The 27455-nt window shown below is 41.5% G+C and overlaps 1 protein-coding gene across 2 annotated transcripts in view; it reads left to right on the top strand.

Annotated features, from left to right (window-relative positions):
- ube3c (ubiquitin protein ligase E3C) overlaps positions 1-27455 on the top strand; it is a 199220-nt gene that overhangs the window by 121648 nt on the left and 50117 nt on the right. For both annotated transcript variants that reach the window (XM_068008212.1, XM_068008216.1), the window contains exons 17-19: positions 2167-2264; positions 3510-3642; positions 7264-7511. In XM_068008212.1, coding sequence (XP_067864313.1) covers positions 2167-2264; positions 3510-3642; positions 7264-7511 — 479 coding nt within the window. The remainder of the gene's footprint in view (positions 1-2166; positions 2265-3509; positions 3643-7263; positions 7512-27455) is intronic.

Here is a 27455-nt window from a genome sequence, read left to right as displayed (position 1 = left end):
CTCATCCCAGTTGCTATGATGCTTCTCATGAGTACTCATTACTTTTTAATCCAATTTCTTACCGATTCCCACATTCTATCCTGGATTCTGATAGATTTCAGTTCAATTAATAGTCTTTCATGCGTGACTTTGACAAAGGCCTTCTGCAAGCCCAAAGAAGCTGCATCGTAGGGACTTTGACATACTTTTTTTTGTAATGTACTCTAGGATGTCAAAGAATGCATTGCCTGTTCCTGTGTTTCATTAGGTACTTCTCCAACTTACTCAGTATAATTTCTATTATTTTACTAGGTATTGTTAAGTGTTAAGAGCCTGTAGCTATCTGGGCTCAATTTATCCCCCTTTTTAAGCACTTTCTTCCAGACTTGTGGACCCTCTTCAGCATCCAATGAATCTTTCATTACTGTAGCTAATGCACAACTAATTTTCTCTCTGGTCTCCTCAATCTGGCAAATGAAAAATAGGATATTTAAGTGTTTCTAATTGTTCTATTACCTTAGATTTAGTTCATATTGGACTGAATTCATACTCTCTGTAAATACCCTTGGAGAGAGATAAAACAGCAGTACTGTGCACCAATTTCCCACTTTTGGGCAGTTCTGTACATTTGGAGGGTCACATCACTTTTGCTATATTCAGTCAGTTTAACTATCATTTCACATTTATAATATAATCCTGATCCTCCCTAATTCTATAGGCAGAGAAATTCACCATAGCGATGGGACAAGAGCATTCACCTCTTCAGACTTTTGGAGAATTAATCTGTCTCACCATACAACTCATTGCAGCACAAATAGCACCTTGAAGGGTGTAATAATTTCATTACCTCATGATCTGGCACGTTATTTGTTTCAGGAAGTCTTGATAGATTCCTGGGTGATACCCTTTTTGCTCATAGTTACTTCTGCAACAAAACTAGTTTTACTTTCCATCTACCATTCGGCTTTCAATGCCAAGGATCTGCAATGCAGAAGGTGGGTATTGTTCCTCCAGTTATGAAGCTGGAATAGGAGCATTCCAGCTTCATAACTATCTCTTATAATAGGTTTTAGTTTGGGGACCTTAGAATCCATTCCTGTGCACTTTTAGAATCTATCAATAGATGAATATGCCGAAGATGTTGCTGTTGAAGACTTTTCCACATATTAAGATCTCATCCACATGGTGCAATCATTCTCGACTAATGTATTGGAGTTTAAGTCCATCACAGGGATGACCAATGACCCAAATCTTTAACTTTTATGACTCCCAGTGGACATCCTCTTTGAGCTACCGTGGACTAACTTACCAAGCTCCCCCTGTACGCTTCATGATGTATCCCAGTCTTGCGGTACCAGACACTACTGCCGAAGCAGTTTGCCTTGATACAAATGCTCTGGAAAATAGCAGTGTGTAATTGGCAGTGAAATCAGGATACATTCATAAAATTATGGATTCCCTCATTGGAGTAGTGTGAACAGTGATTGGCAAAAAACACCTTTAATTAATGTTTGTCTCCCAAGTGATTTTATTTTGCGGACAGAAAGGTTTGCGACCCTTGATATTTCCTCCCCTCCTGCTGAATGAGATTCTGTCATGGTTCAGTAAAATATGTTTCGCAGTATGATGCTATTGGGAGGAATCTTCTATTGCTTTCTTCTGTGCATATATGAACCCTAATGAACACTCTTTTATTGCTGCTTCTGTTCTATGTACTTTAGTCATAACTTACAAATGCCAGATGAAAAATATTCTTCTTGAAGTTCGGGATGCTTCCCACCGGTGGTTGAGTTATTTGAAGGCTTGTGTACACAATGTACTTGTAGTTTGCACTGCTAAAAGTTCCTGGTTTTCTCAAGAAAAATATGAAAAAGAAAATGGCAAGATAGAAAAAAAGACTTGCATTTATATAGCACCTTTCACAACCCCTGGATGTCCTGAAGTGCTTTACTGCCAATGAAGTATTTTTGAAGTGTAGTCTCTGTTATAATGTATAAAATACATGAGAATGTGTGTGTGTATATATATGTATGTGCGTAATTAAGTTCTAAGTGTCATTTGAACATGGAATTATTCCTGCGTATCTGGTAGCATCAGTGTGCTGGATTTGTGTTAGAGATATTTTGGAATTTGGTAATGAAATTCTGGGCATTGCCTCTCATTTTTTTTCCTATCGTATTTTTTCAGTTGGGCAGGAGCCAGCTCAGTTATCGGTATCTGAAGAACGTCATCTTGCCATTTTAACTGAACTACCATTTGTTGTTCCATTTGAAGAAAGAGTAAAGGTAAATAGTATTCTGCTTTAAACTACATCCTAGAAACTACTGTTTGCAATGTTAGTGTCTGACTGCCTTATGCATTCATACAAGTTTTCTGTCTGCTGTTTTAATGGACAGGGTACTTGTTATTTGAAATCGGTTAATGTCTCCATAAAGTGTCTCCTGCTAACCTTGCAAAAAAAAAAGTAATTTTTAGGCCTTTTTTTAGTTTAAAAAGCAGTGCACGTTAGAATTTCTACTGTTATGAAAAGTTCACTCCAAATTCTCAATTTACTTGGTTCCACCTCAAATTTTGCTCTTTGTTAGATTATTCTGATAATTACTCCCACAGAGTAAATTTTTTTTGTTCCCAGTAACCACCAGGGTCAAATTCATGTGATGTCTGTGCTCATCCTAATTCTGGTTGCTTAAAGCCCATTGCACATATTTTATTTTTACAGATTGCATGTTACTCACAGTGGGAATAATTGAGCCACATACATGAAGGCACCTGTGTTTGTCTGGAATATACAAGTTAATCTCTGACTTATTCACTGATGTAGCTGGTTTACATGTCACCTATGTTATTATAAAAATAAAACCACAGTAGAATTTCACAACATTCATTGAATATGTGAAGTTAGAACACTTGACATCAAAACCTAACACTATGTGGCTATTGCCCAATTAACCCCTGACATCACAAATTATGTTCCCAAGTGATTCCATGTATATCCAGACTCTGCATGTATATCCTGTAGATCTGTATGGAATTCGGCATGCATGAGAAAAAGACCAAGTACTCAGAAGCAGTATTCCATGATTGTTCTAACAACATCAAAGATTATAACTCACAGAAAAGTGAAAAATTATGTGGCTAATATTCATTAATACTCCTTTAAATGAAGGTGTTTCATTGTCATGGGTAATTTCATTAATGTAACATTTATTGTGGTATTGTCTACTTTTTGCTGACAGAACTAGTCACTGCACTTCAAAAAAATAACTTCAGTTTAATCTGAGGTGCTATAGTGTGAGTATTCATCACCCAGATAAAGTAGGATCCTGGATATGCTGCGACGTATAAAAGTTTTGTAATTGTAATTTGGGCACAAGTGTAGGAAAATTAGATGACCAACTAAATAGATTAATCACTGCTATTTACATGCCAATTGAACTAATAAAATGAATATATCAAAATTGGTGTCTATTTGGCAGTGTTTTTTTTTTGTCAGTTTGCCTTCATTTTACCTACAGTGATTTCTTTTTAAGATCTTCCAAAGATTGATCTTTGCCGACAAACAGGAAGTGCAAGGGGAGGGACCATTTTTGGATGGGATTAATGTCACAATTCGACGCAATTATATTTATGAAGATGCATATGACAAGCTGTCACCAGAAAACGGTAGGTGAGGTGGAGAGTGGCACCATTTTCATTTGCTTTTGAATAAAATATATTCAATGATATGTTTATGTAACTAAGATAATTTTCTTGTCAGTTGAACACCCCATGGTTAAGAAACGATTTCCCTCTGTCGTCTTCATTAAATACAAAAATGCCGAGAATGGTCAGGGGATTTAAGATTGTCAACAACACACCTTTTGTTGCAAGGTGTTATAAACACATTTTATATTACTTTAGTTTTAAAAATACTGGTAATTACTATTTTTAGGTACTGTGCAAGTTAGGTTCAGAGCAGTGCTTCCTGTGCAATGCTTCAAGTTATAACCTCAGAAGAACAGTTCAGACTGCACCACTGACATCTCAATTCTCTGCATCAGCCTCTCTTAAACTGCCAAATCATGGGTTGCTTTGTTTGTTGGACTTGCATTTATTGGAAACTGGTTTGGGACTGACCTAGCTCATTTCACACTCTTGTAATGCATGAATATGACCTTGCTATTCACTACAAGACTAAGATTTTTAAATTCATTTATTTAACTTACGGTGTGCAAAATTTAAACTTCTATTAATTTTTAAAAATTCATTCATGGGATGTGAGCGTTGCTGCATTTATTGCCCATCCCTAATTGCTTTTGATGTACATGCAAGCTGCAAAATTATTGTGGATCATACAGATGAGATTATTTGTATGCTGAACAGTAAAATTATTTTATTCTTTTACTGTGTATTAACAAAAAATAATTTTAATATGATTCAAGATTAATAGATCTGATCAGCCAGAAAATAAAACTGCTTCCATTAATCAGCGCTTCTTATAAACATGTTTTTGGAAACTGTCTCTGAACAGCAGGTTTCTTACTTAATAATGTTATTAAACTGTTTCACACTTTCTTCCCTCATGGAGCCAAATGGTCTGCCTGTGATAAATTTGCTTTAGAGCCTGTGAGTGATGGTTTTTGTCTAATGATGTGGCAAAGTTATTTTTAGCCCAATCGACTCATGTAGAAATCACTTATTACAGTTTGCCACCTGTACTGCTGCTAAACACAGTTTATGAAAAACTTATTTGAAAATTTATATTAATTAAAGATATGCAAAAAATGTGTTTTGCACAAAATAGCTCCAATCAGCCAGATATTTCTGGTCAGTGTGATAACTACTTCATCAAGTGCAGAAGTGCCTCACTGATCATTCATTTTTAATATAAGAATAAACAAAGTAGGATATATAAAATAATAACAAAGTAGAACATACAAAAAAAAATACAAAGTAAGATTGTTCAAAATTTATATTATCTGTAGTAATATCTTATCACTGCAATACAGATAGAATCAACATTACGGTGCACCAACAGCCATTTTGGGGCATTTTCTTATTGTTTAATGCATGTTTGAAAAAAATAAAAGCAGTAGATTAATAAGCCTAGAAGAATGAATGATTTGTTATGGTGCTCTGATACATTCAAAGGTTTCAGTCTTGCAGTCAAAACCTGATAAATTTGGCACCATAGCAGTCCTTGACAGAAAATGTTTTAGACTTCTGTGTGATAGAGTGTAGGTAAAAAACATTTCTAGAAATGGAAACAGTCCCTTTTCTGTCATGGAGATTGCTGTGATTTTGTTTATTTAGACACTTTTCACAATTTGGCTCCTGGACTATTTTTGGTGATCTCACAAGTTGTGCGGGTGCTTGATTCAGCCTTAAATTTTACCCCCCTCCATTATGTAGAATATTGCTAGAGTCTTCATCTGCAGGTGCCTCCGCGGCCTCTCTTCCTCTGCTATTTCCTGGAACCCTACGTGTAAGCGCTTACCCTCCACTATTCCAACTCTGGCTGACTTTGCATCCTTCCCTCTCTCCAATGCACCTTCAGTTGCATACCCAGCAGCTGTCTTGGCCCAACATTCTGGAACTCTTCTCCCTCAGGTCCCCTGCCTTGCCACCTCTCTCCATTCTTTCAAAACTTACCTCTTTGATCATGCCTTCGGTCACCTCCCCTAATTCTTCTCCAATCATTGCTTTGTGAATGGCTCCACCTCTCTGGAGTGCTTTCATATCTTTATTCAGTTAAAGGCACTAAATAAATCTAAGTTCTTGTACTTGTGAAGTACGCTTAGTTCATCGGCTCCTATTGCTCCTACCATTACTGCAACAATTAGCGACAGGCGTAAACTTCACCCTTGTGTTATATGGTTGAAAATGCTCTCTAGAAACAATGCAAATTTCGACGGACAGAATGTGTAATTGTACTGCGGGGAATTTTTCATAGTGTGCAAATTTCACATGACCACCATTGTGTTTGACTAAAATTCTGGTGACAATATTGTACGACTGTATACAACCAAACTCATTTAGTATATTTATAGATATCGAGCTTATTCAGAAAGTGTATTTTTGTACAAATGCCAATGACCTGTTTAAAGTTGAAAATGAACTGATTGTCTCATAGCTCTTTTTTAACAAAGTTTAAGAAGAATTCAATCCTGCGAACTGTGTTTGACATTGGAATTTCAAAATTGAGCATCTATAACTGGTGCAAGACTCTTCCAGGTGATCTCGTACCACAAGAAAAATGCTAAATCAACAGTAGTAGTGCTTGTGTTGATGTTTGGGGAAACTGCGTTCTATTAATACAAGTTAATGGGGAGCTTAAAATGAGTGCATTTCATCATTCACCATTGCAATCTGCTGTTTTGACTTATCAAATGTTTGGAGAAATACAGCTTGTAACATTATTGTTTTTCAACCCAAAGTCTATTAATATTCCTTCTTAATTAATGGTGGCTATCATGAGGCAAATGATTTGTGACAAGTGATTTTTTTTTTATTGCTCGGATTCATTCAGAAAGCAGCATTTTCATAGCCTTTGGGACCTTTTATGCAAAATTGTACTCTGACAGCAAATCAAACTCTCTGTATTAAGTAGAAATTCATAGGGTTTGTAGAGGAAATTGTGCCGCAAAAAAAAATCACTTGCCGTAAGCCTAAATGAAACCTGTTATCCAAAATAGTGTGATTTAAAAAAAAAAAATTCTGCCCCACTGACCAATTTAAAAAATAAAATCAAGAGCAAGAAAAGATCCTTCAACCCATCCAGATTGCCCCATCCGGAGCCAATGTATGATCTATCACAGACTTACCTCCCGCATCACTCCGTGATCCTTGCTTCAGGAACACTAATTACTGATTACAGGACAGAATTTTTTTAACAAATGACTTTGAATGCGAAGCCTCGCCCATTTTACGAAGAACCTGCTACATCTAAGTCAGGCTTTCCCAGCAAGGAGAAGACTCTGCCACCCTCAATGTTTCAAGCTGAATTTGCCCAGAAAAATAATTTGATAATTGGCACTTGACGGAGGATTGTATTGTGTTAATTAAATTTTATTCAACTTCTTTAAAACCAGTTAATAAAATCAAAACTAAGTGATTTGTTTTGAAAGGGCCTTTCACAAACTTCTTTCACAGATAATAGCTGATTTCTGAGGGACTTTATTCTGAATTAAATGAGACAAACTAAACATTTACTCATTACTTTAGCAGAAGAGTATGTGTTACATTGTAAAACAACAATTAAGAGCAATACTTGCTTAAAAATATCCTTTTTGCCCTATTTTCCAGAATCTGACCTGAGAAAAAGAATACGTGTTCACTTATTAAATGCACATGGTTTAGATGAAGCTGGAATTGATGGTGGAGGAATATTCAGAGAGTTTCTTAATGAACTGCTCAAGACAGGGTTTAACCCAAACCAGGGATTTTTCAAAACAACAAACGAAGGGCTTCTGTATCCGAATCCTGCAGCAAAAATGCTGGTTGGAGATCACTTCACCAGACATTACTACTTTCTAGGAAGAATGTTGGGAAAGGTGAGAATTGAATTCTTTAAATATCAAATGTGCCTTGACAAAATGAATGTTATCTTGGGAAACAGCTGGAAGGAGGTAATCAAACCTCTTTATTCAAACTAGCTTTAAGAAACAATGTATGCTTGCCACAAATTGTTAGCCTTGGAATCCATGCATTTTGCAGGATTGTCTTTAAAAAGCACACATTGTAGAGAAATTGCAATGTTAAAAGCTGAATCTCTGCCAATATTTTGCTTTTGCAAAACCATGGCAGAAAATTACAGAGTGTTCAAGTATATGTTTTTGAACAGGATTGACGGCTCTTAATTCAGCCTTTTCTTCTTTTCAGTTAATCACTTAAACTACCAATCCCATATAACATAAAACCCCGCTTCCTCAATTAGAAAATAGAGATGAAGCTCACATTGACTCGGAGACTTCATTATATGAATAGTTGAGCCGTACAGACTGGAAAGCCCCCAGGTTTGATCCCTCTCTGAGTCAACGTGCGCTCCATCTCTAATTTCTAATTGAGGAAGCAGGGTGTTATATTATAGAATTGGTAAGTTTAAGTGATATAACTGAAAAGAAGAAAAAGCTGAATTAAAGGAGCCATCAATCCTGTTCAAAAACATATACTTCAACACTCCGTAATTTACTGCCATGGTTTTGCAAAAACAAAATATTGGCAGAAATTCAGCTTTTAACATTGCAATTTCTCTACAAAGTGTGCTGTTAGCTCATCTCAGTTATGGCAGCAATAATGGCACCACAGTTGGCTTTAAAGTCCCTGGGTTCACGTCTTGATCTCTGTACAGTGACCTATGCTGGAGGTTGGGTGAAGATAAGACAGGTTTAGTTGTGATGCACCCCATGCTAAATAGTCTGCTGACACTCCAGGTTCTCCATTGAGTAATGGACACTTGAGCAGAGGGTGCCAAACACTTGTGAACCTGTACTATAGCAAAGAGTCAAAAGAGGGGAGGGTAGAAATTTAGCAGGATAAAGAAAACCTAAATGTAATGTATGATTTCAATTTGATCCTCACAAAGGGTTTCCTTTTTTTAATCCATAGGATTTTCTGTAATCTTGTGGAGAAAATAGAAACCGTTTGGTTTCTTAATCAGGTTGTATGGGCATCACCGACTGTGTCAAGTTGCCATTGGAAATAAAGACTCTTTATCCTGTTCTCAGTGGGATGGATATCCATCTTTTATTGTGCTGTATTTTTCACGAATGCAATTTTTTCCCAATATTATTCCCTTAAAGAAAAATTTAATATTTTACTTGCTACCCACTGATTCTCAAATCATATTTTGAAGTCTACAAGGGAATTGTTTCCAGGTTTTTCAGTTACCAATTCATAAATCAGTGGGATTTGATTAGCATGTTTGAGTGTTGTATTTGATGACTCTACACATATACCTCTATTAATTTGCTATGCTAATTAATGCAGTACAGTGTGATGACACTTAATGTTTGGTCAGTTGTTCTACTGGAATAATTTTCCTTCCCTGCTTTATTTTACAATATACCCTTCTTTGTTGTATGATACTTGCTATTTGGACACAATACATTACTTGTATGTTTGTCAGCATTAAATGTCATTTGCCATTCAGCTGCTAATTTGCTTAGTGTTTTCCAAAGACTTCATTAGTTTTGGCAGAGTAATTCTAGATGCGGGTCTAGGATCTGAATCATAGGGTATCACTGGGTAGAATGCATTGGGAGGTGGAGGACAATAAATAAAGCAGAAGTGTGGTTCACCCATCGTCATTATAAGGCTCGTCATTTTTCTGTTTAAATTGATCTTCATGTAAAATATTTTTTGTGTTGAGACATGATGACCTGGATTTTAATGTAGTTTCTGTAATCCTTGGATTTTTAATTCTAGTTCCTTTGTTGAAAATTACTGAGGAATAGACCAAGTGCAAAATGTATACGTATCTGTGAATAGAATGGAATGATTTTGGATTATAGGTCAAGAAGTCTTAAAGGGACAGTGTCCTTTTAATTTCCACTGTTGGGTAACTGGTTACTGTTGAAATTTATTTTTTAAAAGGGAGCTTTGCACCAAGAAATTGTCTCTTTGGTTTTTCAGGGACTAGAGATCCCACCAGTGCTGTGGCTTAGGGCTGATGCCAGCAGCATTTTTGTGACTTCCCATGCATAGCTTTTTTTACGTAAGTTGTGCAACTGGATCTCTTCACTTAATCTCCCTAACATACAAAAACAACAGCAGCTTGCATTTATATAGTGCCTTTAATGGAGAAAAAAAAACTGTTTCGAGGTGTTTCACAGAGAAATCGACCACCGAGAAGATTAGGAACGGTGACCAAAAGCTTGGTCAAAAGAGGTGGGTTTTAAGGAGGGTCTTAATGGAGGAGATGGAGAGGCAGAGGGTTTAGGGAAAGAATTCCAGAGCATGGGGTATAGACGGGTGAAGGCATGACCGCCAATGGTGGAATGAAGGGAGGGAGAATACACAAAAAGCCATTCAGAGGAACAGAGTTCTGGTGGGAAGGGGTAGATTTGTAGGATATTGCAGAGCTAGGAAGGTGTGAGGCCATGAAGGGATTTGAACACATGGAGAAGAATTTGAAACTGGAGATTGGAAGCATTAGGTGACCAGGAGCCAATGCAGATCAGCAAGAACAGAGCTGATGGATAAGCGGAACGGTGTGGGATCAGATATGGGCAGCAGAGTTTTGGATGAGCTGAAGTTTAGAGTGTGGAGGATGGATGGTCAAAAGCATTGAATAGTCAATTGTGGTGGTGTCGAGGCTATGGATGAGGGTTACTGAGGCAGGGTCAGGGCAGGAGGTGGTCTTTGGGATCGGAAGGTCTGCTCAGGGTTTTAATAGGACACCAAGATTGCGAACAGTCTGGTTCAGCCTGAGACAATGAACTGAGATTCAAGACGGGGGAAAAAAAATCTAAGTAATAGGCTTGGGTCTGCAGCGGCAACCAAATTGCTCACGCAAATGGACACCTATACTTCTCTGGCCGAGGTATTGATTAGCCAAGACTCTGCAATAGCATTGCACTGGTGATGACCCAAATCCCAAGATAGTCTGTAAATTCAAGTTGCAACCATAGCCTATTTCTCTGACACTAGTGACCGAAATATCCCAAAGGAAATCGGCACATATTTTCAAGATAAGGGATGATAAAATCCCTTCTAGTCCAAATGACATATTTTTTAAAATTGTGACCCATGTAGGTAACATTCTATTTTTTTTTATTTTGTGAGATAATCTATACGTGGTGCTTGAGGTTGGATGATCTGTTCATAAACAAGGAGAGGGGAATCTCATTTTTCCTTCATATTATCCAGCCAGGTGACTGGAGAAGCGAGCACCAGTTAATACTCACCTCAGTACCTAATGAGGTTAGACAGTGATAGTGACAGAACTAGAGTGTAACCTCTTTTAAACAGACATGGTAAATTTCCTATCTCTAAGTGAAGTTATGTAGAAACTGATTTAACATCATTGGTTTAATTCAAGGACTCAGAACTTAAGAGCAAGTTTTTACTCTCTCACAGTTTGCAAAAAAAAGGTTTGCATGGAAGCAACAGTGATCATTATAATAAATGCTTTGTAGTCTCAGCAATAATGGCTTGCACAACTTTTCAGCTTAAAGATAGCAACTCCAGCCAGGCCTTCTGCCACAGTTGTACATATGTATTGTTCCTTATGTACAAGTTCCTCCTTCTCAACAAGCCTCAGACTAAGATTGTTGGCAATGAATTAGCTTCCATCGGTGGTAAATACCACGATGAAGACTTATAGTCCTAGAAAGAAAAGTTTTACATGAAGCTGAGCATATACACTTGTTTTCGGAAAAGACTTATTATTTTTGTAAACTATTTACTGATTTGTAATATTTGAAGGTATCCAATGTAGTATTCAGACATTTCAATGCAAATGTGCTTGTGTTTTACAAGTTGGAAAAAAATGTGATGCAGAATGGGTTTAGTCAGTAATACATGAATTACTTCCAAGTATTTACCCATCCAGATTACTTTAAATCTATGACAGACAGCAAGTTGCAAAGTCGTCTATAACGGAACTAATTATATTTTGATTACAAATGAAAACAGGATGTAGATAATAAATACTGAATGTTCAAAGTCTATGAACAAAAAATGCCTTTTAGGAGGATATTGATTGCTATCTATATTTATTGGGGCATAATGAATTCAAATATTCTTTAATGCATGTGTAGTGATTGTTTAGTGTGATTCAGTGCACTAAGGTCTTTATAGCCATCTTAACAGAAGGGATTACCTCATGTCGCTGGTCACTTCTCAATTAAACTTTCCATTAGGAGATGATTCTTGATTCTGTTTGTGTAGTGATTGCATTTTGTTGGCTTTAAATCAAGCAGCCAGACAGAGCATAAATAAGCAGTCAAAATATGTGGTAATGACATTTTGATCTGTTTCACAGTTAGAAAGACCTTTAAGGTTATCTCAGTTGATTTATCTTGTAATATTTATTAAAGTAAGTTCCACTTTGCATGCGGCTCACCTTTGTAATGTCTAGTCAGCTGGTTTTAATACAATTTTGCAGTCTTTTATTTTCTAACGAGCATGCATTTGTATTCCATTGACCCTATCAGAGTTCAAAATTAGGTAGCATTAAAGGAAGGGACTTGTATTTATATAGCACCTTTCATGACCTCAGGACGTCCCCAAGCGCTTTACGGCCAGTGAAGTACTTTTGAAGTGTATTCACTTTTGTAATGTGGCATCAGTAAGAGAAGTTCATGGTGTTCTAACATGCAGGTATGCAAATTTGTAACTATTGCTCCAAAGCAAGCTTGTCTTTCTGTACACTGTATAATCTCGAGAAAAACTATAGGAGTTTTGTACTATGTTTAGTGCTTTCTTCATGATAGAAGATGGAATGGGTTAACTTTCAATCCGACATTTTTAATGCAAACTAGGGGCCAACAAATTACTTCCCAAAATTATATCTGGTCATTTGTGATTTAGTAATCCATGCTACCTCATCTTCTGGTGCCATCTCTGGCTGCTGTACTCTCTCGTGATTCTACAATTGTTGCCAGTCAGACCACTGCCCACTTTCCTACTCCACTTGCAGCTCTCTGCAGTGTCAAGGTACTGGCCCTCATTCCCACAGCTCTGAACCCTTCATGAGATTACTGGAGGAAGAAGTAGTTTCAGATCACTGGGGAAAAAAGACACAGTTGTCAAAGATTGCTGGAGTAACAGAGAAAGCACCAGGAGCATTGAGAGAATAATGAAGAAAACAGGGGCATCAATGGTGATGATGAAAGAGGAGGAGTAACTGAGACACGGGGACAAGTTAACAGAGAAAAGGGAAGTGCAACAGATTCAGGGAAAAAATAACCTCTTGACTTATCTGTGAATACTATTCCAAGACCCTCATGTCAATAATAGTGGTGGAGAAGACTCCACACCCTCAAATGATTGCTGTCAAGAGAGCGTAAAGTGCTCCGTAAGCATCACCATTAGAAACTGTCCAATAACAACTCCACCTCAACCTTGCAAGCCCAAAGTTCACTCCCAAGTGCTCCCTGTAACAAGTGTTGTTCAATGTGTACTTTTTTACATTGAACAACACTTGGTGGAAGCCTGTTCTTAGCATTGGGAGAAGTAACTATCGCACAGTCCTTGTGAAGACAAAAGTCTAATTTCTACAGTGAAGACATTCTCCATTGTGTACTATGACACAACTGTGTTCCAGGTGGGACAGATTTGGCAGCCCAATACTGGACTTCTGTAAAGTGCTGTGGGCCATCAGCAGCAATAGAATTGTGTGCCGCCACCATTTGCAATATCATCATTGATGTATCACATCACTTCTTCAGCTCTGAAGTGCTAGATTGCATACATGCAGACATTAGACAAGCGTCTAACAAAGGCATAGTGGTCTTAATGGGGGACTTTAACCTTTTAATGGGGGAAAGCAGACTAGCAACTGTCAGAAAGGTAGTGAATTTCTTGTGTGTCCGGGATAGTTTTCTACAGCAGTATGTCCTAGAGGCAACAAGGGGGCAAGCCATACTAGATTTAGTAATGAGTAATCAGCCAGATTTAGTTAACCACTTAACTGTGCGTGAACATCTATCCAGTAGTGATCATAACATGATCGAGTTCAAAGTCGTGTTTGAAACAGAAAAAAGTGAATCAGCTGCTAAGATTCCAGGCCGACTTCAATGGGATGAGACAGACTGTCCACAGTAAACTGGGCAAATCTGTTAATGGGTAAAACGACTGATGATCAGTGGGAAATGTTTAAAGAAACATTTAACTAGATACAGGAACCGGTTTATACCCCTGAGGGGCAAGAACTCCACTTGCCAAAAAAAACAGCCATGGACAACTGAAGAGGTACGGGACAGTGACTCCAGACCCACAGCAGTGTGGTTGATTCTTAATTGCCCTCTGAAATGGCCGAGCAAGCCACTCAGTTGTAAAATCTCGCTACGAAAAGTCACAAGAATAAAACCGGACGGACCACCCGGCATTGGACCACTAGGCACCGGACACGACAACGGCAAACCAAGCCCAGTCGACCCTGCAAAGTCGTCCTCAATAACATCTGGGGACTTGTGTCAAAATTGGGAGAGCTGTCCCATAGACTAGTCAAGCAACAGCCTGACACAGCCATACTCACAGAATCATACCTTTCAGCCAACGTCCCAGACTCTTCCATCACCATCCCTGGGTATGTCCTGTCCCACTGGCAGGACAGACCCACCAGAGGTGGTGATACAGTGGTATACAGTCAGGAGGGAGTGGCCCTGGGAGTCCTCAACATTGACTCTGGACCCCATGAAATCTCATAGCATCAGGTCAAACATGGGCAAGGAAACCTCCTGCTGATTACCACCTACCGTCCTCCCTCAGCTGATGAATCAGTCGTCGTCCATGTTGAGCACCACTTCGAGGAAGCACTGAGGGAAGCAAGGGCACAAAATGTACTCTGGGTGGGGGACTTCAATGTCCATCACCAAGAGTGACTCGGTAGCACCACTACTGTCTGAGCTGGCCGAGTCCTGAAGGACATAGCTGCCAGACTGGGCCTGCGGCAGGTGGTGAGCAAACCAACATGAGGGAAAAACTTACTTGACCTCGTCCTCACCAATCCACCTGTCGCAAATGCATCTGTCCATGATAGTATTGGTAGGAGTGACCACCGCACAGTCCTCGTGGAGACGAAGTCCTGCCTTCGCACTGAGGATACCATCCAATGTGTTGTGTGGCACTACCACCGTGCTAAATGGGATAGATTCAGAGCAGATCTAGCAGCTCAAAACTGGGCATCCATGAGGTACTGTGGGCCATCAGCAGCAGCAGAATTGTATTCCAGCACATTCTGTAACCTCATGGCCCGGCATATTCCTCGCTCTGCCATTACCAACAAGCCAGGGGATCAACCCTGGTTCAATGAGGAGTGTAGAAGAGCAGCACCGGTGAAGTTACAACTCAGGACTACATGCATTCTAAACAGCGGAAGCAACATGCTATAGACAGAGCTAAACGATTCCACAACCAACGGATCAGATCAAAACTCTGCACTCCTGCCACATCCAGTCGTGAATGGTGGTGGATAATTAAACAACTAACGGCAGGAGGAGGCTCTGCAAACATCCCCATCCTCAATGATGGCGGAGTCCAGCACGTGAGTGCAAAAGACAAGGCTGAAGCGTTTGCAACCATCTTCAGCCAGAAGTACCGAGTGGATGATCCATCTCCGCCTCCTCCCGAAATCCCCACCATCACAGAAGCCTGTCTTCAGCCAATTCGATTTACTCCACGTGATGTCAAGAAACAGCTGAGTGCACTGGATACAGCAAAGGCTATGGGCCCCGACAACATCCCAGCTGTAGTGCTGAAGACTTGTGCTCCAGAACTAGCTGCGCCTCCAGCCAAGTTGTTCCAGTACAGCGACAACACTGGCATTTACCCGACAATGTGGAAAATTGCCCAGGTATGTCCTGTCCACAAAAAGCAGGACAAATCCAATCCAGCCAATTACCGCCCCATCAGTCTACTCTCAATCATCAGCAAAGTGATGGAAGGTGTCGTCGACAGTGCTATCAAGCAGCACTTATTCACCAATAACCTGCTCACCGATGCTCAGTTTGGGTTCTGCCCAGGACCACTCGGCTCCACACCTCATTACAGCCTTGGTCCAAACATGGACAAAAGAGGTGAGGTGAGAGTGACCGCCCTTGACATCAAGGCAGCATTTGACCGAGTGTGGCACCAAGGAGCCCTAGTAAAATTGAAGTCAATGGGAATCAGAGGAAAAACTCTCCAGTGGCTGGAGTCATACCGAGCACAAAGGAAGATGGTAGTGGTTGTTGGAGGGCAGTGTCCGAGGCCCAACCATCTTCAGCTGCTTCATCAATGACCTTCCCTCCATCATAAGGTCAGAAATGGGGATGTTCGCTGATGATTGCACAATGTTCAGTTCCATTCGCAACCCCTCAAATAATGAAGCAGTCCGAGCCCGCATGCAGCAAGACCTGGACAACATCCAGACTTGGGCTCATAAGTGTTAAGTAACATTCGCGCCAGATAAGTGCCTGGCAATGACCATTTCCAACAAGAAAGAGTCTAACCACCTCCCCTTGACATTCAATGGCATTACCATCGCCGAATCCCCCACCATCAACATCCTGGGGGTCACCATTGACCAGAAACTTAACTGGACCAGCCATATAAATACTCTGGCTATGAGATTAGGTTAGAGGCTGGGTATTCTGCGGCGAGTGACTCACCTGACTCCCCAAAGCCTTTTCATCATCTACAAGGCACAAGTCAGGCGTGTGATGGAATACTCTCCACTTGCTTGGATGAGTGCAGCTTCAACAACACTCAAGAAGCTCGACACCATCCAAGATAAAGCAGCCCGCTTGATTGGCACCCCATCCATCATCCTAAACATTCACTCCCTTCACCACCGGCGCACTGTGGCTGCAGTGTGTACCATCCGCAGGATGCACTGCAGCAACTCGCCAAGGCTTCTTCAACACAACCTCCCAAACCCGCGACCTCTACCACCTAGAAGGACAAGAGCAACAGGCACATGGGAACAACACCACCTGCACGTTCCCCTCCAAGTCACACACCATCCCGACTTGGAAATATATCGCCGTTCCTTCATCGTCGCTGGGTCAAAATCCTGGAACTGCCTTCCTAACAGCACTGTGGGAGAACTGTCACCACACGGACTGCAGCGGTTCAAGAAGGCGGCTCACCACCACCTTCTCGAGGGCAATTAGGGATGGGCAATAAATGCCGGCCTCACCAGCGACGCCCACATCCCATGAACGAATAATAAAGAAAAGTATAAGACATAAGGAAAGGGCATGCAAAAATGGCACAGATCCTGGCGAATGGGAAAGATACAAAGATCAACAAACGGTCACAAAACAGATTGTAAGAGCTACAAAAAGAAAGTATGAAAAGAAACTTGCAAGGGATATCAATAGCAATACGAACAACTTTTATAGTTATATTAGGAAAAAGAGGGTGGTCAGGAGCAGTGTTGGCCCCTTAAAAACTGAAAGTGGGGATATTGTCATTGACAATGGGGAAATGGCGGACATGTTGAATAATTACTTTGCGTCAGTATTTACATTAGAAAAAGAGGATAGCATGCCGGAAATCCCAAGAAAACTAATATTGAATCGGGGACAGGGACTCGATAAAATTAACATAAGTAAAGCAACAGTAATGATGAAAATAATAGCACTAAAGAGTGACAAATCCCCAGGACCAGATGGTTTCCATCCCAGGGTTTTAAAGGAAGTAGGTGAGCACATTGCAGATACCCTAACGATAATCTTTCAAAGTTCTGTAGATTCAGGAACTGTCCCTCTAGATTGGAAATTGCACATGTCACTCCGCTTTTTAAGAAAGGAGAGGGAGGGAAACCAGGGAATTATAGATCAGTTAGCTTAACACCTGTTGTGGGGAAATTGCTGGATTCTATAATTAAGGATAGGGTGACTGAACACCTCGAGAATTTTCAGTTAATCAGGGAGAGCCAGCATGGATTTGTGAAAGGTAGGTCGTACCTGACAAACCTGATTTGAATTTTTTGAAGAGGTGACTAAAGTAGTGGACAGGGGAATGTCAGTGGATGTTATTTATATGGACTTCCAGAAGGCATTTGATAAGGTCCCACATAAGAGACTGTTAGCTAAGTTGGAAGCCTATGGAATTGAGGGAAAAGTACGGACTTGGTTAGGAAATTGGCTGGGTGAAAGGCGACAGAGAGTAGGGATAATGGGTAAGTATTCACATTGGCAGGATGTGACTAGTGGAGTCCCGCAGGGATCTGTCTTGGGGCCTCAATTATTCACAATATTTATTAACGACTTAGATGAAGGCATAGAAAGTCTCATATCTAAGTTTGCCGATGACACAAAGATTGGTGGCATTGTAAGCAGTGTAGATGAAAACATAAAATTACAAAGGGATATTGATTAGGTGAATGGGCAAAACTGTGGCAGATGGAATTCAATGTGGCAAATGTGAGGTCATCCACTTTGGATCAAAAAAGGATAGAACAGGGTACTTTCTAAATGGTAAATAGTTAAAAACAGTGGATGTCCAAAGGGACTTAGGGGTTCAGGTACATAGATCATTGAAGTGTCATGAACAGGTGCAGAAATTAATCAAGAAGGCTAATGGAATGCTGGCCTTTATATCTGGAGGACTAGAGTACAAGGGGGCAGAAGTTATGCTGCAGCTATACAAAACCCTGGTTAGACCGCAGCTGGAGTACTGTGAGCAGTTCTGGGCACCGCACCTTCGGAAGGACATATTGGCCTTGGAGGGAGTGCAGCGTAGGTTTACTAGAATGATACCTGGACTTCAAGGGTTAAGTTACGAGGAGAGATTACACAAATTGGGGTTGTATTCTCCAGAGTTTAGAGGTTAAGGGGTGATCTGATCGAAGTTAAGTTTTAAGGGGAATGGATAGAGTCGATAGAGAGAAACTATTTCCGCTGGTTGGGGTTTCTAGGAGTCGGGGGCACAGTCTTAAAAATTAGAGCCAGACCTTTCAGGAGTGAGATTAGAAAACATTTCTACACACAAAGGGTTGTAGAAATTTGGAACTCTCTTTCGCAAACGGCAATTGATACTAGTTCAATTGCTAAATTTAAATTTGAGATGGATAGCTTTTTGGCAACCAAAGGTATTAAAGGATATGGGCCAAAGGCAGGTATATGGAGCTAGATCACAGATCAGCCATGATCTTATCAAATGGCGGAGCAGGCACAAGGGGCTGAATGGCCTCCTCCTGTTCCTATGTTCCTATGTACCAACAAGCCAGAAAACCAACCCTCGTTCAATGGGGACTGTATTAGGATGTGCCAGGCACGGCACCAGGCATACCTTAGAACGAAGACCTAACCTTTTCTTCCCTTTATTAGCCGAGGCATAGACTATAAGAGCAGGGAGGTTGTGCTCGAACTGTATAAAACACTAGTTGGGCCACAGCTGGAGTGCTACATACAGTTCTGGTCACCGCATTACAGGAAAGATGTGATTGCACTGGAGTGGGGACAGAGGAGATTTATGAGGATGTTGCCAGGACTGGAGAATTTTATCTGAGTAAAAATTGGATTGGCTGGGGTTGTTTTCTTTGGAACAGAGGAGGCTGAGGGGTGATTTAATTGAAGTGTACAAAATTGAGAGGCCTTGATAGTTGTCAGGAAGGACCTATTTGCCTTTGAGAGGTTAATAACTAGGGAACATAGATTTAATGTAATTGGCAGAAGAATTAGAGGGGAGTTGAGGAAAAAATTTTTCACCCAGAGGGTAGTTGGGGTCTGGAACTCACTACCTGAAAGGGGGTTGAGGCAGAAATCCTCATATTTAAAAAGTACTTGGATTTGCACTTGAAGAGCCATAACCCACTGGACTACGGACCAAGTGCTGGAAAGTGGGATTGGGTTGAATGCTCTACTTCGACTGGCACAGACATGATGGGCCATAAGAGACAGGAGCAGGAGTAGGCCATTTGGCCCCTCGAGCCTGCTCCGCCATTCAATGAGATCATGGCTGATCAGATTTTTACCTCAACTCCACTTTCCCGCCTTTTCCCCATATTTTTGTTTTTATTCGTTCACGGGATGTGGGCGTTGCTGGCAAGGCCAGCATTTATTGCCCATCCCTAATTGCCCTCGAGAAGGTGGTGGTGAGCCGCCTTCTTGAACCGCTGCAGTCAGTGTGGTGACGGTTCTCCCACAGTGCTGTTAGGAAGGGAGTTCCAGGATTTTGACCCAGCGACAATGAAGGAACGGCGATATATTTCCAAGTCGGGATGGTGTGTGACTTGGAGGGGAACGTGCAGGTGGTGTTGTTCCCATGTACCTGCTGCCCTTGTCCTTCTGGGTGGTAGAGGTCGCGGGTTTGGGAGGTGCTGTCGAAGAAGCCTTGGCGAGTTGCTGCAGTGCATCCTGTGGATGGTGCACACTGCAGCCACAGTGCGCCGGTGGTGAAGGGAGTGAATGTTTAGGGTGGTGGATGGGGTGCCAATCAAGCGGGCTGCTTTATCTTGGATGGTGTCGAGCTTCTTGAGTGTTGTTGGAGCTGCACTCATCCAGGCAAGTGGAGAGTATTCCATCACACTCCTGACTTGTGCCTTGTAGATGGTGGAAAGGCTTTGGGGAGTCAGGAGGTGAGTCACTCGCCGCAGAATACCCAGCCTCTGACCTGCTCTCGTAGCCACAGTATTTATATGGCTGGTCCAGTTAAGTTTCTGGTCAACGGTGACCCCCAGGATGTTGATGGTGGGGGATTCGGCGATGGTAATGCCGTTGAATGTCAAGGGGAGGTGGTTAGACTCTCTCTTGTTGGAGATGGTCATTGCCTGGCACTTATCTGGCGCGAATGTTACTTGCCACTTATGAGCCCAAGCCTGGATGTTGTCCAGGTCTTGCTGCATGCAGGCTCGGACTGCTTCATTATCTGAGGGGTTGCGAATGGAACTGAACACTGTGCAGTCGTCAGCGAACATCCCCATTTCTGACCTTATGATGGAGGGAAGGTCATTGAGGAAGCAGCTGAAGATGGTTGGGCCTAGGACACTGCCCTGAGGAACTCCTGCAGCAATGCCCTGGGGCTGAGATGATTGGCCTCCAACAACCACTACCATCTTCCTTTGTGCTAGGTATGAATCCAGCCACTGGAGAGTTTTCCCCCTGATTCCCATTGACTTCAATTTTACTAGGGCTCCTTGGTGCCACACTCGGTCAAATGCTGCCTTGATGTCAAGGGCAGTCACTCTCACCTCACCTCTGGAATTCAGCTCTTTTGTCCATGTTTGGACCAAGGCTGTAATGAGGTCTGGAGCCGAGTGGTCCTGGCGGAACCCAAACTGAGCATCGGTGAGCAGGTTATTGGTGAGTAAGTGCCGCTTGATAGCACTGTCGACGACACCTTCCATCACTTTGCTGATGATTGAGAGTAGACTGATGGGGCAGTAATTGGCCGGATTGGATTTGTCCTGCTTTTTGTGGACAGGACATACCTGGGCAATTTTCCACATTGTCGGGTAGATGCCAGTGTTGTAGCTGTACTGGAACAGCTTGGCTAGAGGCGCAGCTCGTTCTGGAGCACAAGTCTTCAGCACTACAGCTGGGATGTTGTCGGGGCCCATAGCCTTTGCTGTATCCAATGCACTCAGCCGTTTCTTGATATCACGTGGAGTGAATCGAATTGGCCGAAGACTGGCTTCCGTGATGGTGGGGATATCGGGAGGAGGCGGAGATGGATCATCCACTCGGCACTTCTGGCTGAAGATGGTTGCAAACGCTTCAGCCTTGTCTTTTACACTCACGTGCTGGACTCCGCCATCATTGAGAATGGGGATCTTTGCAGAGCCTCCTCCTCCCATTTGTTGTTTAATTGTCCACCACCATTCACGACTGGATGTGGCAGGACTGCAGAGCTTTGATCTGATCCGTTGGTTGTGGAATCGCTTAGCTCTGTCTATAGCATGTTGCTTCCGCTGTTTAGCATGCATGTGGTCCTGAGTTGTAGCTTCACCAGGTTGGCACCTCATTTTTAGGTACGCCTGGTGCTGCTCCTGGCATGCTCTTCTACACTTCTCATTGAACCAGGGTTGATCCCCTGGCTTGTTGGTAATGGTAGAGTGAGGAATATGCCGGGCCATGAGGTTACAGATTGTGCTGGAATACAATTCTGCTGCTGATGGCCCACAGCGCCTCATGGATGCCCAGTTTTGAGCTGCTAGATCCATTCTGAATCTATCCCATTTAGCACGGTGGTAGTGCCACACGACACGTTGGATGGTGTCCTCAGTGCGAAGATGGGACTTCATCTCCACGAGGACTGTGCGGTGGTCACTCCTACCAATACTGTCATGGACAGATGCATTTGCGACAGGTAGATTGGTGAGGACGAGGTCAAGTAAGTTTTTCCCTCGTGTTGGTTCGCTCACCACCTGCCGCAGGTCGGTCCTTCAGGGCTCAGTCAGTAGTGGTGCTACCGAGCCACTCTTGGTGATGGACATTGAAGTCCCCCACCCAGAGTACATTTTGTGCCCTTGCTACCCTCAGTGCTTCCTCCAAGTGGTGTTCAACATGGAGGAGGACTGATTCATCAGCTGAGGAAGGACGGTAGGTGGTAATCAGCAGGAGGTTTTCTTGCCCATGTTTGACCTGATGCCATGAGATTTCATGGGGGTCCAGAGTCAATGTTGAGGACTCCCAGGGCCACTCCCTCCTGACTGTATATCACTGTACCGCCACCTCTGGTGGGTCTGTCCTGCCGGTGGGACAGGACATACCCAGGGTTGGTGATGGAGGAGTCTGGGACATTGGCTGAAAGATCTGATTCTGTGAGTTTGGCTATGTCGGGCTGTTGCTTGACTAGTCTGTGGGACAGCTCTCCCAATTTTGGCACAAGTCCCCAGATGTTAGTAAGGAGGACCTTGCAGGGTCGACTGGGCTTGGTGTTTTGCCGTTGTCGTGTCTGGTGCCTCGTAGTCTGATGCCGGGTGGTCTGTCCGGTTTTATTCTTATTATGACTTTTCGTAGCGAGATTTTCCAACTGAGTGGCTTGCTAGGCTATTTCAGAGGGCAATTAAGAATCAACCACATTGCTGTGGGTCTGGAGTCACATATAGGCCAGACCGGGTAAGGGCGGCAGGCTTCCTTCCCTAAAGGACATTAGTGAACCAGATGGGTTTTTACGACAATCCGGTAGTTTCATGGCCATCATTACTGATACTAGTATTTTAATTCCAGATTTTTATTTAATTAATTGAATTTAAATTCACCAGCTGCCGTGGTGGGATTTGAACTCATGACTCTGGATTTTAGTCCAGGCCTCTGGATTACTAGCCCAGTAACATAACCACTCTGCTACTGTACCTTTGACTATATCCTTTGACTCCCTTGCTGATCAAAAATTTGTCTAACTCAGCCTTGAATGTATTCAATGACTCAGCCTCCACAGCTTTTTGGGGTAAAGAATTCCAAAGATTCACGACCCTCTGGGAGAAGAAATTCCTCCTCATTTCCATCTTAAACGGGCGACCCCTTTTTCTGAGACTATGTCCCCTAGTTTTAGATCCCCCCCCATGAGGGGTAACATCCTCTCAGCATCTACCCCATCGAGTCCCCTCAGAATCTTGTCTGTTTTAATAAGATCTCCTCTCATTCTTCTAAACTCCAATGAGTATAGACCCAACCTGTTCAATCTTTCCTCATAAGACAACCCTTCCATACCCAGAATCAACCTAGTGAACCTTCTCTGAACTGCCTCTAGTTTAATAATATCCTTTTTATAATAGGGTGACCAGAACTGTACACAGTATTCCAAGTGTGGCCGTACTAATGTCCTGTACAACTTCATCAAGACATCCCAACTCCTGTATTCAATGTTCTGACCAATGAAACCAAGCATGCTGAATGCCTCCTTCACCACCCTATCCACCTGTGACTCCACTTTCAAGGAGCTATGAACCTGTACTCCTAGATCTTTGTTCTATAACTCTCCCCAACGCCCTACCATTAACTGAGTAGGTCCTGGCCTAATAAATTTGCCAGACATGATATCCCCTTCATAAAACCATGTTGACTCTCCTTGATTGTATTGTGAATCTCCAAATATCCTGCTACTACTTCCTTAATGATGGATTCCAGCATTTTCCCAATGACAGATGTTAGGCTAACTGGTCTATAGATATCTGCTTTCTGTTTCACTCCCTTCTTGAATAGGGGTGTTACGTTTGCGGTTTTCTAATCCGCTGGGACCTTTCCAGAATCTCGTGAATTCTGGAAGATTACAACCAGTGCATCCACTATCTCTGTAGCCACTTCCTTTAAGACCCTCGGATGCAAGCCATCAGGTCCAGGGGACTTGTCAGCCTTTGGACCCATTAGTTTACCTAGTACTTTTTCTCTTGTGATAGAGATTGTTTTTAGTTCCTCCCTCCCCTTTTCTCCTTGATTTTCCACTGTTATTGGTATATTATTAGTGTCTTCTACTGTGAAGACAGATACAAAATCTGTTCAATTCCTCTGCCATTTCCTTGTTTTCCATTATTATTTCCCCAGTCTCATCCTCAAAGGGACCAATGTTTACTTTAGCTACCCTCTTCCTTTTTATATACTTGTAGAAGTTTTTACTGTTAGTTTTTATATTTCTTGCTAGTTTATTCTCATAATTTATTTTCTCCCTCTTATTCTTTTAGTCATCCTTTGCTGGTTTTTAAAGTTTTCCCAATCTTCGGGCTTACCAGAAATCTTTGCCATGTTGTATGCTTTTTCTTTTAACCTGATACCATCATTTACTTCCTTAGTTAGCCATCGTTGGTTCACCCTTTTTGTGGAGTCTTTCCTCCTCACAGGGATATATTTTTGTTGCAAGTCATAAAATATCTTTTTAAATGTTTGCCACTGCTTATCCACCATCATACCATCTAATCTGTTTACCCAGTCCACTTTAGCCAATTCCGCCCTCATCTTTATAATTGCCCTTATTTAAGCCAAATGGCCTCTTTCTATGCCGTATATTTTTATGTTTCTAACCTAATGAAACCATGACAGGGCTACCTGTAGGCTGAATACAATAAGCATAGGCTGTAAACAGAGCTAAGCAGTCCCACAATCAACAGATCAAGCTCTGTAGCCCTCCCTCATCCAGTTTTCTTCTTCTTTCATAGTGTTGCCATAATATGCATGCTTCCTGTATCTCGTACCACACTCCTTCTGACATTTTCTGATACACTAAAGAATACCATCACACTAAGAAAAGGAATGTGTTTTTCGTGTGTTTCTTGGTGTCTCTCGTATGTATAGAGGAAATGCATGGATCCATGGGTCATGGCATTTTGCAGTTGTATTACTGTTTTGTCTTTGATCTGTTCAAACACTAATCCCAGAAGAGCATCTCCTTCTGTACAATTATTGCACTTTTCTTTCCCATGCTGATTGCAGTCTCTGAACAGGATTATCAAATCAGTATCACATTTTGAAGTGGAACGAACCTGTTGAGGATTAATGCCTGCTTCAAACTGGAATAATGCTGTTGGAGTGCATCCAGATCTACAGTGATTCCTGCATTTACTTTGAAGTCCAACCTAAAAATCAAGAATACAGACTGATGACATTGGGAGAATGGTTGGGCGGCAGTGAGGAGGTCTGCAATCCGTAATAAGTCATCAGTAATCCATCAAAGCTGCAGCTACTTCAGGCAGACTTGTGTTTTAAACTGAAATTATTAGCCTGAATTTCACATCTTGTCCAAAAGATGGCATCTCCTACAAAGCAGCACTCCCCCAATACTGCACTGAAATGTCAGTCTAGATTATGTGTTTAAACTTACAATCATCTGATTCAAAGGCGAGTGTTACCACTGTACCAAGCTGACGCAGCACAAATGAGGGATTGAAGCATGAACTTTCCTGGTGTATGTGACTGTTAGTCATTGTCTTAACTGGCAGACACCCATTGAGGGAGCTTCCCATAAGTGTAATTTTGAAAGTTTTCAAATATAGCTGGTCACAGTGAGTCTATAGATATTCCTCAAATAACCGGAGTATGATTGTTCAATGATATAACACAGATTCCAGAATGGATTGGCACTAAATTGCAGTTTGTATTGATTTGTTCCCAAACTGGAAAATTTAATATTTTTTTGTTATCAAAGTTATAAGCATTATATGTATTGACTTAAGAACTCATAATGGAAATCAAATGTGCAAACTGTGAAAGGTTGAAAATGGTGATCAGTGGGTGCAAGCAATATATCAAAGGCTTTTTATTGCAGACATCTGGTTTATAAATATCTCTCAAATTCAGAATCCATATACTGTATACTGGAAGTACTCCTCCCAGAAGATGATTACCATATCTTATTTATTGAATCCTTATCTATTTCTCAATTTGTGCTGTTTTTTTCTGATGGAAGGCATTTCTAGTTGGAGGATAGTTTCATAATATGATACAGCACAGAAGGAGGCTATTTGGCCCATCGTGCCTGTGCCGGCTCTTTGAAAGAGCTATCCAGTTAGTCCCACTCCCCTGCTTTCCCCCCAACAGTCCTGTAAATTTTTTCCCTTCAAGTATTTATCCAGTTCCCTTTTTGAAAGTTATTAAATCTGCTTCCATCACCCTCTCGGACAGTGCATTCCAGATCATAACAACTTGCTGTGTAAAAAAAAATTGTTCCCTCATGTTACCTCTGGTTCTTTTGCCAATCACCTTAAATCTGTGTCCTCTAGTTATGGACCCTTCTGCCACTGGAAACAGTTTCTCCTTATTTACTCTATCAAAACCATTCATGATTTTGAACAACTCTATCAAATCTCTTCTTAACCTTCTTTGCTCTAAGAAGAACAACCCCAGCTTTTTCAATCTCTCCACATAACTAAAGTCCCTCATCCCTGGTACTATTTTAGTAAATCTCTTCTACACCCTCTCTAAGGCCGTGATATCCTTCCTGAAGTGTGGTGCCCAGAATTAAACACAATACTCCAGCTGAGGCCTAACCAGTGTTTTAAAATGATTTAGCTTAACTTCCTTGCTTTTGTTCTATATGCCTCTGTTTATAAAGCCAAGGATTCCATATGCTTTTTTAACAGCCTTCTCAACTTGTCCTGCCACCTTTTAAATATTTGTGTGCATACACCCCCAGGTTTCTCTGTTCCTGTACTCACTTTAAAATTGTACCATTTAGTTTATATTGCCTCTCCTCATTCTTCGTATCAAAATGTATCACTTCACACTTCTCTGTATTAAATTTCATCTGCCATGTGTCTGTCCATTTCACCAGTCTGTCTATGTCCACCTAAAGTCTGTTCCTATCCTCCTCATTGCTTACTATATTTCCGAGTTTTGTGTCTTCTGCAAAGTTTGAAATTTATACCCTGTATAGTCAAGTCCAGGCCATTAATATATATCAAAAAGAGCAGTAGTCCTAATACCGACCCCTGGGGAACACCACTGTATACTTCCTTCCAGCCTGAAAAACAACCGTTCACCACAACTCTGTTTTCTTTCCTTAGCCAATTTTGTATCCATGCTGCCACTGTCCCTTTTATCCAATGGGCTTTAATTTTGCTAACAAATCTATTATGTGATACTTAATCAAATGCCTTTTGAAAGGCCATATACACAACATCAACCGCACTATCATCAACCCTCTCTGTTACTTCATCACGGAATTCAATCAAGTTAGTCAAACATGATTTTCCGTTAACAAATCCATGCTGACTTTCATTTATCAGTCCATACTTTTCCAAGTGCCAATTAATTTTTTCCTGGATTATTGTGTCTCAAAGTTTCCCCACCACCAACGTTAGGCTGACTGGCTTGTATTTGCCTGGTTTATGCCCCGCCCCTTTTTTTGAACAGTGGGTGTAAGATTTGCAATCCCCATATCTTCTGGCACCATCCCTATATCTAAGGAGA

The sequence above is a fragment of the Heptranchias perlo genome, chromosome 2 (genome assembly GCF_035084215.1).
Source record: "Heptranchias perlo isolate sHepPer1 chromosome 2, sHepPer1.hap1, whole genome shotgun sequence".
NCBI classification, from domain to species: Eukaryota; Metazoa; Chordata; class Chondrichthyes; order Hexanchiformes; family Hexanchidae; genus Heptranchias; species Heptranchias perlo.
Note: the sequence above shows the minus strand (reverse complement) of the source record. Positions and strands in the feature narration are given on the sequence as shown.